Consider the following 16,316-nt stretch of genomic DNA (forward strand, 5'->3'; position numbering starts at 1 on the left):
TCACATCTAATAAGCAGGCAGACACCCAGCCCTGAGTGAGGACATTGTTGCAAAAACCGAGTAACCACAGGCGGTACTGCAAGCGGCCCTGCCCTGAGAAACTATGGAGAATCTGTGGTTGGCCTTCAGCTGGTCCAGCTGTGTGTCTGAGGTGAGAGCCTAGGTGGCTGGGCCTCCTAGAGTGATGAGAAAACTGTTAGGACATGCTATAGAGATGCCCTGCTTTTCTGGAACTGAGGTTGGCGTGTTCCCTTCAAAACTAAGAAACCCAGAATTATGGATCTTTCTCAGAATTGGACTCTAAGTTGGTCCCAGGTGCAGAGGAAGTAGACTGATCCATGGCCTTGAGAGGTTCACTATCAGGTAGGCGAGCAGGGTGACACACATTACTAAGGGAGACACAGCTCCGCAGAGGCGAGGGAGATACCAACTGTGTGTGTGTGTGTGTGTGTGTGTGTGTGTGTGTGTGTGCGCGCGCGCGCGTGTGTAACCAGATGATGGGTAAGGTTTAAAGAAGATACAGAGAAGGAAGGCGGGCCAGGCAAAGGAACCAGCACCAACGAAGGCTAGAGCTGAGGCCTCGCTATGAGTTGGGGACTTGGAAGGTTTAGCAGCAGGTCGGGGAACGCAGCAAGTTTTGGAGGTCATTAGACCTGGGTAAGGTCAGAATGATGCTGTGGTAGGCATTGCTTCCTTTCCAACAAACTGTTGAGCGCCTGCGTGCCAGAAAGTGTTCTGTGCAATGGGAAACAGCGGTGAAGATTCCAAAGAAGGCTTTCCTGAGGGTCGGCTTTATTGGCCTGGGCTTTTGTGGCCGGAGGTAGCGTGGCTGTAGCAGCCGCTGACATCTCCCGACGCACGTGGCTCATTCGGCAGGTCGGCGGTCCCGCTGCGCGCGCCGCCTAAGCTGCTCCACTGCCCCGCCCGGCTCGGAGCCCGCCCCTAGCCCGACCTACACGTGGGTTCCCGCACGTCCGCCCGGCTCCCCCCTGACGTCAGCCTCGCGGTTCCATTTAAGGCCCCTCCCGCGCTCAGCTCCGAGTGTCGGAGGTGCTGCCGCCAAGTCCGGATCCAACCTCGCGTGCCGCTGACGCCCGCCCGCCCGACGTGCACTCCCGGTATGGTCGGGCCCCAAGCACGCTGAGCTGGAGGGTCAGGAGAGGAGCTGCTCGCGAAGGGGGTCTCCGCTTCCGGGGCGTGGGGTTGGCGGGGTGGAGGCAGAGTCCGCAGACCTGGGTTGGGGCGCACGCCGCACTCTGCTTTTGCTCTAAGCGCGCACCGCGGCCTCTGGTCGGGCTGGGGAACCGAGGTGGCCGCAGCTGTCCTGTGGTCGAAAGCCCAGGTGGATGCATAAAGACAAGGATATGACTGATTTGAAGGGTGGGGCGTAGCTCCGGGCTTAAAATAGGCAAACTGCGCAGAACTCGAAGTCCGGTTTCCAAAACCTACGGAGCCGCAAAAGCCTCAGCAGTCGGGGATGGGGGAGACAGGGAGGAGGTCTGAAAGCCGGGGGGCGCTGCTCGGGTCGGTTTTTAACCCTGGGACTCTCGAGAGGTAGACTCCATGGAGTGGCTGCTGTCTGCTGATTATAGGGCGTTCTTTGCGCAAATTACACTTACTAAGCGGCTGCTGAGGTACCGGGTGCTACGCTAAGCACGATGCATGCAAAGATTAAGCAGGGAGAGAGTCTCAGCCCTCCTGCATCTTGGATGGTATTTTGAGAGTAGGAGATCTGGTACCATCCAATTCCTTTTGAGAAATGGGGGAACCTAAAGCTGGGAGCGGGTTAGGGCAACTCTGAGGTCACAGAGTGGGTGGCAGAGTTGGGGAGTAGACCCTCTTTCTGCAGGGCTCCTCCCTCACCCGTGTCCCCACATTGAAGGGAGCGCTGGAGCCCAGGGCTTAGGTTTTGATGAAGCCAGGTCTAGAAATAGCAGTGATTTGTAAGGAGAGATCCGATTCCAGCTTGGTGACTCTGGGCTGCCTGCCTGGAAGTCCTCTCGGATATTTTTGCTCTTTTGGAAATCAAGACTAGACGTGGCGCTTTGGGATGCAACCTGTGATAATCTTTCCAGTGAATGCAGTGCAGGGTTGGATTAGGAGAGCAAAGGCCTCCTCCCCGACTCTGGAAATGGAGGATTCCACCAAGTATCTATTAACTTTAGGGCTCCAGGCCTCTGCAGCTATTTTTTGCACTTCCTGTACTGACAAATTTCCTCCTACCGGGCCTCATGCCGTTGCAACATGAATCGCGGCAGAAGCCACACGAGGCGCCTCCCTCCCTGTTGGGTAACAGCAACCAAGTATTTGCGATTTAACGTCTGGCTGTGGCCCCGCTGGAGGCCAGGGAGGCAGCCAGCTGGGGCACTACTAGTTAGGTCTAAAGTCCGCCTCGGGGCTCGCTCAGTGCGACCCTAAGAGCCCGATAATTCCCAATCATTTCCGCTCATGGGCGGGGCTTCCGTGGCCGCCGCCGTCGGGGCCAGTGCCCAACTCTGGAAAGCCGAGGCCCGTACTTTACTCTTGTCCCCGCCCACTGCTTGGAAAAGAGCATGCTCGCAGGCCTCGCGCGGGTAGGGTGGGGGAGGGGCGGTAACCCCATGAGCTCCTGCTGAGCTGTTGGTCTGGTCTCCGCCCATTCTTCTGGGGCTGGAGGAAGGAGGGAGTGCGCATGAGCCGAGCTTTTTGCGCGTCCTACGGCGACTGGGTCGTTTCAGGAGGCAGTTAGAGGAGCTTTTTGCACGTTCCTCTGATCCTTACTTGAGGGTTTTGCGGGAACCCTGGTGACTGGAGTAGAGCTGGGCAGGCAGCTCATAGTGATTTTGTGTGAGGAAAGGCGGCCCCGCTTGGGGTTAATAAATCAAGATGAGTGAGTCCTCAGGAAGCTACACTTACACCCAAACGTCAATATTATTTTTCCACGCCAAGGTGAGATCCTTTACACCAAGATCCTAGACAGACCAGACCCTGGCATTAGGTTTTTGAACATTCCTTTGGCCATCTTTAGGCCCCCCCCCCCTTTTTAGTGGCAACTACCCCAAAAGAAGTAAAATAAGCCCTTTTGGGACAGCTTTTGGTTAATAGCGTTAATTTAAAGAAGATGCGGTGACTGTGCGTGTTTTTCCCCCTATAGATTCCTTTTGGTTCTAAGTCCAAAATGGCAACTCTCAAAGATCAGCTGATTCAGAATCTTCTTAAGGAAGAACATACCCCCCAGAATAAGATTACAGTTGTTGGGGTTGGTGCTGTTGGCATGGCTTGTGCCATCAGTATCTTAATGAAGGTAAGTGAGAGCCCATCTCTCTGGAAGCCACCCATCCCCCCACTCCTCCAAGAATATTATCACATTGTATATACAAATACACAGGTTCATGCACTCAAAGAACTATTTACGGAACAAACTTTAGAAATGTGATGCCATACCAGAAGGGTATCTGAATTAAAAAGAAAAAGTTGTTAGGCAGGTGACGCAGTTCCTTAAATTCACTGTGCCGGATTCACATGCGTGAATTGCCTACAAATGAAAAAGAAGAGTCCATGCCCTTAAACAGGCTAAAGTTATTTTGAAGTAATTTTTTTGAATTGAAAATCGTAACATACATTGGGCAAAATTAAAATCACACTAGATGTGGGAACTCTTAAGTCTTTCTCCCACAAAAATCCCCACCTTGAATAGTCATTTTCGTACCAATTATGGAGCTAAAATTTAGTTAGAGAATTTGTGAATGAACACGTTTTACAGTTGTCAAGCCTGGTTTGTATAAAAAAAAAAATTGAGGCAGCTTACGATGAAATGTTTTAAATTTAGCTACGGAATCCCTAATAAGGGAGTGAAAGGATTAATACTGGGTTTTGAACAGGAAAGGATTGAAATAAGGAACTGAAGGCAGATATGAGCTATGTAGAGGTTGGGTAACGATACACGTTGCTTTAGATGTGTTCTTAGGAAGGGCCACATAGTGTAAAGGTTTCCCCCACTATCCTAAAGGAGAGCATTCCTATGAAACCTTTCTGACTCCAGAATGGTGTAAAGTGAAAAGACAGTTACCATTAATTTATATGGAAAGTTTTTGAGTATTCCCAGACTCAAGGCTTTTCTGATACCTTAGGACACATCTTACTAACAGATGTACAAAACAGAGATAAAGTACAGATGCTTACACAATTCAAAGCTATTGCAGCTTGGTAATGAAATGCTGAGTAAAGTTCCCTGGGGAAGGAGCTTGGTGGTACCGAGGATGTATGCTCCTTCTCTGAGGGCTCACTGCAGAATAAACACTGAATGCTATTTTTGCTTTTTGCCTTTTTTCATAAAATCAAAAATCCTCTTTGGATTTCTTTCAGTTAGTGAAAACTGGTACTAATGTAAGGTCTTGCGTAAAAGTGAATTGGCATAATGCAGACTTCTAAAAACAAGGGCATGCCTATACCAATTCTTACTGCTTTCCCACTGGATCAGAAATTGATGCCATCTGTTTTTCTCACACCTGTGAATGACTTGTGGTTTTTTCCTGTGCTGCTCTCTAACTCAGGTGTGAGTAAGAGTAACTGCCAGGTTATTATATTATAGATAACTGGGGGGTGGGGTAGCTCTGTACCTCAGCTAGTATAACTTGGTTATGACAGTTCACATCCCATATGTAGTAAAGCTGTTGTTGGTGCTCCTGGTCTGAGATGCACCTGTGAACGTTCGCAGGTTAAATTGAAAGGGTATTTTTTCACCAATGTTACTTTGCAATGCACAGATCAACCTTCGTGTAACACTGTTAGTGTTGGCTAATATATGGAAAACATACAAAGAATGAGCCAGAATATCACTTTTTTAACTTCCAAGTCTTTTTCTTTTTTTTTTAAAGATTTTATTTATTTATTTAACAGAGATAGAGACAGCCAGTGAGAGAGGGAACACAAGCAGGGGGAGTGGGAGAGGAAGAAGCAGGCTCCTAGCGAAGGAGCCTGATGGGGGGCTCGATCCCAGAACGCTGGGATCACGCCCTGAGCCGAAGGCAGACGCTTAACGACTGCGCCACCCAGGCGCCCCTAACTTCCAAGTCTTAATACCAGTCAGAATCACTTATGTAGTGAATAATGACCTAAAATCACTGTGTAAAACTGAATTCGAGAGTATAAATAGAGCAGTTTCATGTAATTGGATATTCTACCCATTGTCAATCTGGTGTTCTGCTTCCATACAGTGGCATGGTGGAGCTCTTGCAAAGGTTGCTCTAGTGGGGAGAGAAGATCAATACTTCTTCCTATGCAGGGGTCATCTGTGAGTCAGTTTTTAAGTGGGGGCCTGCCTCTACTTGGAGGTATGTCCCGATACTAATAAGGTAGCAGAACTTTTCTATGCTAGAAATACAGAAATTCTGCATACCTTTCTAAAACTTGAAAGTAGCAATTTTCCATTTGACTAAACATTTTGTATCTTTTAGGACTTGGCAGATGAACTTGCTCTTGTTGATGTCATGGAAGACAAACTGAAGGGAGAGATGATGGATCTCCAGCACGGCAGCCTTTTCCTTAGAACACCAAAAATTGTCTCTGGCAAAGGTTGACTTCAAGTTTATATTGTGGTCTATGCTAGACTTAATTCTTATCAGGCTCGAAATCCTGCCTCTTCAAAGATTTAGTTCTTATACAGGATCAGAGAGCCTTTGAACAATTTTGCATTGGTAACCTGTTTATATCCAAGTTTCAATTTCTAGTAAATGGTTTTAAATGGAGATCCAGTATGTCCATAACATGGAGAGCACTGAGTTAGAATGTAATTAGTAAAACTTGCTTCTACTATTTAAATTTAATATACTTACTTCCCCTACTTCCTTTCACACACTAACACAAGGTTGAGAATAGGGTAAATGAGCCTGTTCGGATATTCTTGGGCCTTTCACACTTAAGAGCCCTAGTCAGGAACCCTGGACATGTGTACAAATGGTGTTTCTTTTGACACTTGAAAACCATTGACCTGTGGGCTGGGGTTAACCATCCTGTGCCATCGGTTATCTAGCAGCAAGACATGCTTGGTAAGTGTAAAGTTGCCTTTGCTTAAAAATCAGCCTGTCTCTGGGCTGTTATGATCACAATGAAGTAGTTAAGTAGAAATAGGAATATGGAAACGTGTGAGCATGAGCTCAGATATTGGGATAATATCTCATTTGATCCTTTCCATCTCTTCCCAGCTGTCATTATATACAGTCCCAGTCTAAAACCAGACTACGAGGGAGGTGTTGATGTACTCTTCCTCCATGTTAAGTGGCCAAAAACTAAAGGAGGAGTTGGGGGTGGGGTGGGGGCATATTTATCTGTACCCACCTGTGTGTGAAAGGAAGTAGGGGAGGTACCAAAACTGATAAAACTGCATAAAAAAAGTTTGGGACACATTGTTGCCGGCTAGGTAGTAGAGTTCTCGAAAGGCCTTAATCTTTTTTTTTGTTCCCTTTTGTCTAGACTATAATGTGACAGCAAACTCCAAGCTGGTTATTATCACAGCTGGGGCACGTCAGCAAGAGGGAGAAAGTCGTCTTAATTTGGTCCAACGTAATGTGAACATCTTTAAGTTCATCATTCCTAATATCGTAAAATACAGCCCAAACTGCAAGTTGCTTGTTGTTTCCAATCCAGGTGAGACCTCGAATTGCACAAGTAGATGAGCTCAAGTAAAACAGATGGTATATGTCATATTTTGTATACACATATTGTACACATTTATTTTTCATATTTTCGTTTTCCTCTTGTGAATGGATTTACTAAAATAGTTAAGTTTAAAATACTAAGGGGGATACACTGCCCCTGAATGTAGTTAGAACTTAAAAATCAGTTTGCCCAAGAAGATCTTGATTAAGGAATAAAGTTATGAATAAGGTGTTCTTGCTGCACCATTTATTTTCATTAAACTACACTTCTTGAGTACTTAACGAATTTGCTTTATTATGCATAGAGACTTAAAAATTTAACAAAAATATTGATTGGTCATAATCACTATCAAGATTCATATAGAGCCATGTATCTTGACTAGCTAAACATTATCTAATAATTGACCTAGTATCTTTGCCTAAATGTTTTCTTCCTAGTGGATATCTTGACCTATGTGGCTTGGAAGATAAGTGGCTTTCCCAAAAACCGTGTTATTGGAAGTGGTTGCAATCTGGATTCAGCCCGGTTCCGTTACCTAATGGGGGAAAGGCTGGGAGTTCACCCATTAAGCTGTCACGGGTGGGTCCTTGGGGAGCATGGAGACTCCAGTGGTAAGCATAACTTTTCTCTGTTTTCAAAAAGATGGTGTAAAATATTGAAAGAAGTTTCATTATTAAACCAGAGCTGAAATCAGATACCCATTCATTGGAGTAGGATGGGTTCTAGAAATCTGTCTTTTGCTATATGTTAAGAATTGTTAAAATTTTAACTTTTATGTAACATTTTATGGCATGGGGGCTGGGGAATGAAATTTCTTTTACCCCTTACACTGGACATACTAAAATAAGAGGATAGTTCTTAGGATGACCTCAGTCATTTGATATCACAGCTGTCTATGCTTGACTTGAACTGTGTGGCTCTGAAAAGGTCAGCCAATCCAAATGAAGCAAATGGGAAATTCTGTCACAGTTGAAAGATGTTATAATTTGTGCAGAGTTCTCAATTACTTATGCCAAGAAAATTCCCCTTAGGATCTCACACTATCTTTGTATTTCAAGTATGTATGGATTAAACATAACCAATAGATTAGGAAAACAGGTTAGAATATGGTGAAAATTCTTAGTTTAAATAAATCAATGAAAATTTAAGAGTAAGGGTGTTGGTTGTCTTGACCATCTTCCAAAAGCAGATAATCCTCCCCAGATAAGAAATTAGAAAAATGGGTCAGAATGACTAGTCTTGTTACCAAAACCCAAGTTTGGCCCCCCATTGCTCAAAAGGCCAGTGCTCAGGATGTGAGTTTTGACTGGAAAGGAGTATGTGCTTTATTCAGGAGGCTGGCAACCTGGGGGAGAAGGCAGACTCTTGTCCAGAAGCCCAACTCAGGTTTCTGCCTGGCCCAGAGATATTTGAAGGGGTTTAATCAGTTAAGGGAACGTAGTGGTCTGTGACATTTCTTGATTACATGCAGATTTGATGATGCCAGTTACAGAGTTATCTCAGTGCTCGGAGGTTGTGCAAGAAGGTCTGGTTCCTTGATGCCCTGTGGGGGTTGTGCAAGAAGGTCTGGTTCCTCGATGCCGTGTGGGGGTTGTGCAAGAAGATCTGGTTCCTTGGTACCCAGAGATGGTTCCTTGGTACCAAGGAGTTGTGCAAGAGTCCTCTGTTCTTACTGCAAAGGAGGGCAAGGTCTACAGATACTCAAAGGGAGGTCAGTAAAGTCATTTGTGTGACCTCAAAAAAGGAAAACATTTTGCTGAAAGATCGCTGGCCTAATCAGAAAGGTGAGGTGGCTTCAAACAGACTTGCTGGCCTCTGTGGCCTCGGAAAGATCTGGTTCTTTATTCCCCAAGGCCAGTGGTCTGCAAATCTCAAAGAAAGTGACTTAGTTCTGTTACAGATCAAGGGGTCTTAAGTCAGCAAGCAAGGAGTATGTTGACTTAGAGTGGGTTGACCCTTAAGACCGATTAGAGTGCTGTTATGGTCTGCTGGATGGCATGTGGAAAGGAATGTATTCTGTACTGTTTCTTTCAGTGCCTGTATGGAGTGGAGTGAACGTTGCTGGTGTGTCTCTGAAGAATCTGCACCCCGACTTAGGCACTGATGCAGATAAGGAGCAGTGGAAACAGGTTCACAAACAGGTGGTTGACAGGTAACAGATCCCATAACTTGGCAATACAGAAGATTAAAACTTATTTTAACGTTTGAAAGTTTAATAGCATTTGAGTACTTGATGGAAGACATTTTTCTAGGGACGCCTGGCTGGCTGGTTCAGTTGTGGGAGCATGCGACTCTTGATCTCAGACTTGTGAGTTTGAGTCCCGCACTGGGTGTAGGGACTTAAAAATAAAAAAATAAGTAAAAAATAAGCTTTTTTCTGAAGTTTGTTGAAGAACATAACTATAATACAGAAGTAAAGATACTAAAAATTACTAATGCAACAGGTTTTTTTTGTTATATTTCTCTACAGGATGGTGAATCTCGTAGTGCTTATAAGTCTTATTTCAGATTCAGTCTTCAGTAGCATATATGGTTCATTCAGTTAGAAATAAGAATTTTTATTTATTTATTTTTTTAGAGTTTTATTTATTTAAGTAATCTTTACACCCCAATGTGGACTTGAACTCACGACCCCAAGATCAAGAGTCACATTCTGTATAGACTGAGCCAGCCAGGTGCCACAGAAATAAGAATTTTTATTTATTTTTTAAGAAAAGATTTACTGAAGAGAGAGCATGTGCGTGCGTGCAGGGGAAGGGCAGAAGGAGAGAATCTCAAGCAGACTCCATGCTGAGCATGCAGCTTGACTCAGGGCCAATCCCACGACCCAGGGATCATGATCTGAGCCGAAACCCAGAGTCAGATTCTTAACCAGCTGAGCCACCCAGGCGCCCCAAGAATTTTTAAATCCAATTTCCTGTTATAGGCTTTTTGAATAGAAACAGCTAACTTGTTCATTCAGATGATTATAAAGTTTCAAACGATGTCTAGATTTATAATTGTACTAAAAATGTAAATATTAACTGTTGGAAATTGTTTAAATTGGGAAGTTTGCAGTTGGGTAGCATTATTTACTTACTATCTTTTTTTTTTTTAAGATTTTATTTATTTATCAGGGGGAGCAGCAGGCAGAGGGAGAAGCAGGCTCCCCACTTAGCAAAGAGCCAGATATGGGACTTGATCCCAGGACCCTGGGATTATGACCTGAGCTGAAGGCAGACGCTTAACCGGCTGGCCACCCAGGGGTCCCATTTTACTTATTATAAACCATGTGTGGACCTCATGTCTAGAATTAATCATGATTGATTTAGGCAAGGGCCTCTTACAAAAACCTGTGAACCCACCACCCTACCCAAGAACCATTGACAATAACTGTCAACCAAGTGTAGTGTTTTTTGGGTTAGAATCACCAGTCTGCTGGTACTTGGATATGAATGAGTTCTGAGCTCCTTCTCCCACTCATCTTTCTGTCGTACCACCCATCCCTTGCTTGAAATAATCTTGAGTCAAACATACTATATGTAATCTTGGAGCTATTTTTTAAAATTCAGTATTACATCTTTTTTTTATTATTTTTTAATTTTTTAAAAAGATTTTATTTATTTATTTGACAGAGATAGAGACAGCCAGCGAGAGAGGGAACACAAGCAGGGGGAGTGGGAGAGGAAGAAGCAGGCTCATAGCGGAGGAGCCTGATGTGGGGCTCGATCCCATAACGCCGGGATCACGCCCTGAGCCGAAGGCAGATGCTTAACCGCTGTGCCACCCAGGCGCCCCTAAAATTCAGTATTACATCTTAAAGAATCCTTTATGTTGTTGCATGTAGATATAGTTACTTGTTTTGACAGTTTTGTAATATTCCACGGTATTGAGTATGTTCACTGTATGTACCACAGTTTATCCATTCCGCTGTCGGAGAGCTTTGGGCTTATTGCCAGGGTTTTTGCTCTTACTAACAGTACTGTTGTGACCATCCCTATACATAATATCTTAGTATACGTGGCAAGCAGTACTCAGATCTGTAATGTAACTTTATGGCATTATTTGCTGTAAAGCATGTGTTCAATGAACGCTACGTTGTTCTTTGTTTTCTCTTACCCTACTTTTTCCTACCTTTCCCTGTCCTTCCCTTCCCTACAGTGCCTATGAGGTGATCAAACTGAAAGGCTACACTTCCTGGGCCATTGGACTGTCTGTGGCAGATTTGGCAGAAAGTATAATGAAGAATCTTAGGCGGGTGCATCCAATTTCCACCATGATTAAGGTAGGTCTGTGTAGTGATACACTGTATTTGAATGAATGTGGTTATTTCTTAGTTTTTAAAAAAAGATTCTTCTGTGAAAGCAGTTAGGTTAGTCCTCAGTCATTGACTTAAGTGGCATAAGTTAATGCACTCCTAACTTTGTTTTTTGGAGAGAAATGGTTGAGCTTTGGGAGTAATGTCTACTAGTACTATGTTCACCACATAGATACTGGATAACTTACTGATGGTAAGTCGAGGTGGGTGGAAGACCATAAAAGAAAATTTTTTTCTTTGGAGGAAGAAAGAAATCACTCAAGGTAGAGTTGCTGAGATGTTATCAATAAAAATTTAACAGTAGAATGGGTAATGGCAATAATTTAGATTTTCTTTTAGAATAGAAATCTTGCTGGTATTTTGATGACTTGCACTGTTCATAACATCCCAACTGAAAATGTGGAAAGGAATTCCTACTTCTCAAGTTGTAGTAAATAAGCTTCGTAATTGTAAAGAATGAACGTCTTGGGAGACCCCAGAATGCATACTCAAAACATAAAATACTTTCCATTTTTGCCTTCAGGGTCTCTATGGAATAAAAGATGATGTCTTCCTTAGCGTTCCTTGCATCTTGGGACAGAATGGAATTTCAGATGTCGTGAAGGTGACTCTGACTCCCGAGGAAGAGGCCCGTTTGAAGAAGAGTGCAGATACGCTTTGGGGGATCCAAAAGGAGCTGCAGTTTTAAAGTTTTCTAATGAACCACTTCACTGTCTAGACGACAACAGGGTTTTAGTTGGAGGTTGTGTCTATTGTCCTTATTATCTATCTGTTACACAAGTAATACTAAAATGGCCTAAGAAAAAAGCAGTTTCCTAAAGTTCTAAGTAGGAATGGTCCACCAAACCCTGCAGCAGTATCCTGATCCCGGATGGTATCTGTCTCTCTAGTCCTGAGTTGGTTAACGGACATGAGCTCCACCATCTCCGGGGCACCACTGCCAACATCGCATATGCTGCAGGGGCTCTGCAAACCAGATGTGTATTTACTCTGTGTTCTATAACTTCTGGTTCCTTCACCCAACAGCCAACATGCCTCGTTCATCTTCTTCAGTCAGTCACATTCTGGGATCCAGTGTATAAATTCAATATTGCATGTATTGTGCATAACTGTTCTAAATGGTCTTATTTTGTGTACCATATATGTCCGAATATAGTGTACATTGCTATATAATGTAAAGAGACAATGCAACCAACTATCTCAGTGTCATACCAACTAAAATACCAAATAAATTTTGAACAGTGACTTTTTTTTTTTTTTTTTTGGACAATGACTCTGAATTTATTAAGTAAAGCTGCTACTTACTCATTACATTATTGGGACCCGTTGGGGTATTCTTAGGCAACACTGCAATGATTTTTTTAAGGTATACTGTTTACTAAATGATGAGACTGTAATGTGACCTAATATATTAAGGATGTGACTAGATGGATTAGGTTGTTTCGGTACCATTTCCATTATAATCAATCATTTTAGCATACCAAGCCCAAGTTACTATGAGATAACTTGATAATAGTGCTAATAATAATTGGTACCCTACAAGTTCTGTAGATGACATTCTATACATGAATGTAAACATATCATTTGCTAACAACATACGCAGTGGTACTTGGTCACTATAGTGAAACACAGATTAAAAAAAAATTCTTTTTTAAAGATTTTACTTGTCAGAGAAAGAGAGCTCAAGCAAGGGGAGTGGCAAGCAGAGGGGAGAAGCAGATTTCCTGCTGAGTAAGGAGCCTGATACAGGCCTGGATCCTGGGACTCTGGGATCGAAACCTGAGCCAAAGGCAGACGCTTAATCAACTGAGGCACCCAGGTGTCCGGGAAACACGGATTTTTAAGAACCTTTGCCCTCTGGAAGCCAGTAACATAATGGCACTTGACAATTTTAAAGCAAATAGTCCTGGTGGTTGTCCACTCGAAAGTTGTCTTTAGGTTTTCCTCAAAATACATCTACAACTATGACCCTTACCCAGGCCTGAATACTCCTAGAGGCTAACTAGAACAAATTTATCGCCATCATGTCTCCAGGTTCTTTCACCAGTTTACTTCCTGAGAGCTAGTGAAGAGAATTATGGTTTTTTTTTCCCAAGTGTGTCTCAAATGTAAAAGGACAAGATTGAACTATGTAGTCTTTAAGATTTATTTGAGAGAGGGAGGTGAGGAACAGAGGGAGAGAATCTTTAAGCGGACTCCCTGCTGAGTGCGGAGCCATAAGCACAGCTTGGTCTCAGGACCCATGAAATCATGACTTGAGTCCAAACTGGAGCTCTGTCTCCCAAGCAATCATGACCTGAGCTAAAACGAAGAGTTGAGGGTTAACTGAATGAGCCACCCAGGCACCCCTGCAAATTATGTAGTCTGGACAAGTAGTATAATAGGATTTGCTTTTCTATAGGCTCAAAAAAAAAAAAAGCCTCTAAGATAAAATTTACACATAAAATTGACCTTTTAAAGTTTAATTCTGTGGATTTGCATACTTGTGCAGCCTTCACCAGTATCTAATCTTAGAACTTTTTAATTACTCCAAATAGAAACCTGTACTTAACGCCCATAGCCTCTTGTAAACTTTGAGACAACTAAAAAATTTATTTACATTTATTAATTTCATACCTGATATTAGTCAATACCAACATGACTGAAAAATAATGCTTAAAGTTTATTAGCTTAATCTTTCATGAATTTTTTAGATTTAATCTTGTAAAGCTTCCTCATTTTCTGGCCCAAAAAGTGTTCCGGGATCAACTTGTATCTTCCTATCCCAGGCAAGGAATAGGCCAGCTCTGCAAGAAGCCCTGATTCTTTTAAATGTAATATGATCTCATTTTAGTCTTAATAACCTTGGGAAGTGGATTAAGTATGCCTTAGTCCCACTTTACACAAGTTGCCAGTTAGTGGGGGAAGCAAATGGAATGTTCAGAACATAGTTCTCCCATATATATAGATAAATATGTCCATATATATGCATGTAGATGGGTCAACATTTGCACTAAAGCCCATGTTGCCAAGTAAAAGTGTCAGGACTTCAAAGCCATGCTCTTTCAGAAATCTTTACTGCATTCCTACTACAGTTTGGCAGTTTTTGGAATGTACAAATCCTGGCCCTCCTGTAAGTAGATTGTTGCAGTCAAGCAAAATGATTAAGTTAGCTTGGATTGTAGCTGCCCAGAGAGCCCACTCAGGCAGTGCCCTGCACCTTGGGTTGGTATGAATGAAGAGCCTTTTTCGTCACCTATATCAGGAGTTTGGTCGCTACCAAGATGATACCTCCTTTTGCCACCAGAGGCCTTTTGGTCATCCTGGCCAGCAGTGCCGACCTCTCAACTGAGTGTTAAATGAGGTACAAGTACCGGAGTTGCTGTGCAAGTGAGCACACAAAGCAAATGGTAGTACAGGACCAACATTGGCTGCTGCTTCTGTCTTGGGGTTGATAGTTTGTGAAAAGTGCCATAAGAGAAATAGGAGAGATTTGGGGAGGTGGTGGTAATTGACATTGGTCAAAGAAAGCTAGAGAAAGTGCCATTTATGCTCAAGACTGAAAATAAGGAATCAACTTTGAGAATGGTTGGAGAACAACTTTATAGAAATAGGGAACAGCAGGGGCGCCTGGGTAGCGCACTCGTTAGGCGTCTGCCTTCAGCTCAGGGCGTGATCCCGGCGTTACAGGATCGAGCCCCACATCGGGCTCCTCCTCTGGGAGCCTGCTTCTTCCTCTCCCACTCCCCCTGCTTGTGTTCCCTCTCTCGCTGGCTGTCTATCTCTGTCAAGTAAATAAATAAAAAAATCTTAAAAAAAGAAAGAAAGAAAGAAAGAAAGAAAGAAAGAAAGAAAGAAAGAAAGAAAGAAAGAAATAGGGAACAGCAAAAAGTCCTGAGCCAAGGTAAAAGCTGTCCAGAACCTGGAGGGGAGTGAGGTGAGAGTGTCTTAAGATGAAGTTGGAGGGCTAGGGGGAGGCCAAATTGTGAATGTCTTTTAGGTTGTGGTAAAAATTAGTTATTTTATTGATGAATCACTAAATTCTACCTCTGAAATTAATAAAAAATTAAGTAACTTAAAAAATTGGTTATTTTAAGTGTAATGGAAAGCCATGGTGAGGTTTTAAGCAGGGTGACTGCATGGTGTGTACTACATTAAAAACAAACCATAGGCTTTGAAACAGAAAATGGAAAAGGATTCAAATGCAAATACTCAACAAAAGATGATTGAAGAAGTTGTGCCCCCTTCTGTGGTTATAAATTCTTGGTATAAGTTAAAACCACCTGTAGAAAACTAGATGTGGCCTTTCCTTTTCATTACTACTTTAATTCAATCTTTATGTCAGCACTCCATCCTGAAGTTAGCTCAATAATTTTTTTTTTAAAGATTTTATTTATTTAACAGAGACAGCCAGTGAGAGAGGGAACACAAGCAGGGGGAGTGGGAGAGGAAGAAGCAGGCTCCCAGCGGAGGAGCCTAATGTGGGGCTCGATCTCAGGACTCTGGGATCACGCCCTGAGCCGAAGGCAGACGCTTAACGACTGAGCCACCCAGGCGCCCCTCAATAATGTTTTAAATTCCTGCAAATAAATGTGTAGACAAGGGTATGGTAAGTACATCGAAAAGTCCGTCCTTCAAATTCAGGTTGGTCATTCCCAAGCCCACCCTTTACTTAAATTCTTCATCTTTGGGGCTCAGGTCCCTTCAGTATGCCCTCTTAGAAAGAGGCAAGTCATCTGGAAGCAATTTGGAAGCAATCTCCTCAGACAGTGTCTTAAGATGGCACCGCCCTACGAACAGGAGATGCTCCCAGAAGAGCTTTTTCCCACTGGGGACTCAAGCCTGGCTCTCCCCACCAGCCTATAGACATGAGGGTTTCCAAAAATTCAGCACTAAAATCAGCCCCAGGCCTAGGCTGGCTGAGGGAAATGAAACTATACTTCCAATATCCCTCTTTTGCACACTCTTATTAAAGCTTGCCTAAAATTCTTCGCAGGGGAAAGGAGGACGCAACCGCACACACTACGAACCCGGCGCCCTCCGGGAACCAGAGGGCGTTAAGTGCCTGCCAATGCGCCTGCGCCTGGGCCAGCGGTGGGCGGAGCTTGCGTGCTGACGAAAGAGTCGTGCGTGAGAGCGTTCTTGCGGTGGCGGTCCAGAGAGTAACCGTTATAGGGCTTCGCACCTAGACTGCCGTTGGTGGTTTCTCTCTCGCTCTCTCTGTTTTTAATCTTCCTTAAAGGCAGTGCGTGGCGTGTTCCGGCTGTCTGTACTAAGCTGCGCCAAACAAAGCATTTGTGAGTGTCTAGTACTGGGGTGAAAATGATGGCTTGAGGGCAGGGAGAAATAAAAAAGCTTATTGGTCCCCAGCCCCTAGGTAGACTGGTTCTTCTCTACCTCTCCA

General features: G+C 43.6%; 1 protein-coding gene across 1 annotated transcript; it reads left to right on the forward strand.

The window, feature by feature from the left end:
• The first annotated feature begins 962 nt into the window (after positions 1 to 962).
• On the forward strand, positions 963 to 12,178 carry LDHA (lactate dehydrogenase A). Its single transcript, XM_008686924.2, has 8 exons — positions 963 to 1,118; positions 3,134 to 3,283; positions 5,436 to 5,553; positions 6,451 to 6,624; positions 7,074 to 7,247; positions 8,671 to 8,788; positions 10,777 to 10,900; positions 11,457 to 12,178. The coding sequence occupies exons 2-8, from the start codon at positions 3,158 to 3,160 to the stop codon at positions 11,619 to 11,621; spliced, it is 999 nt and encodes a 332-aa protein (XP_008685146.2). The 5' UTR covers positions 963 to 1,118; positions 3,134 to 3,157; the 3' UTR covers positions 11,622 to 12,178.
• Positions 12,179 to 16,316: the final 4,138 nt, after the last annotated feature.

Source organism: Ursus maritimus, unplaced genomic scaffold (genome assembly GCF_017311325.1).
Source record: "Ursus maritimus isolate PB19 unplaced genomic scaffold, ASM1731132v1 scaffold_23, whole genome shotgun sequence".
Classification (NCBI taxonomy): domain Eukaryota; kingdom Metazoa; phylum Chordata; class Mammalia; order Carnivora; family Ursidae; genus Ursus; species Ursus maritimus.

Bases quoted from the DNA above. Each gene is read 5' to 3' on its own strand.
- LDHA (XM_008686924.2), top strand. From the start codon at position 3,158: ATGGCAACTCTCAAAGATCAGCTGATTCAGAATCTTCTTAAGGAAGAA. The intron at 3,284-5,435 runs GTAAGTGAGAGC...TGTATCTTTTAG, and splicing joins CCATCAGTATCTTAATGAAG to GACTTGGCAGATGAACTTGC. The intron at 6,625-7,073 runs GTGAGACCTCGA...TTTTCTTCCTAG, and splicing joins GCTTGTTGTTTCCAATCCAG to TGGATATCTTGACCTATGTG.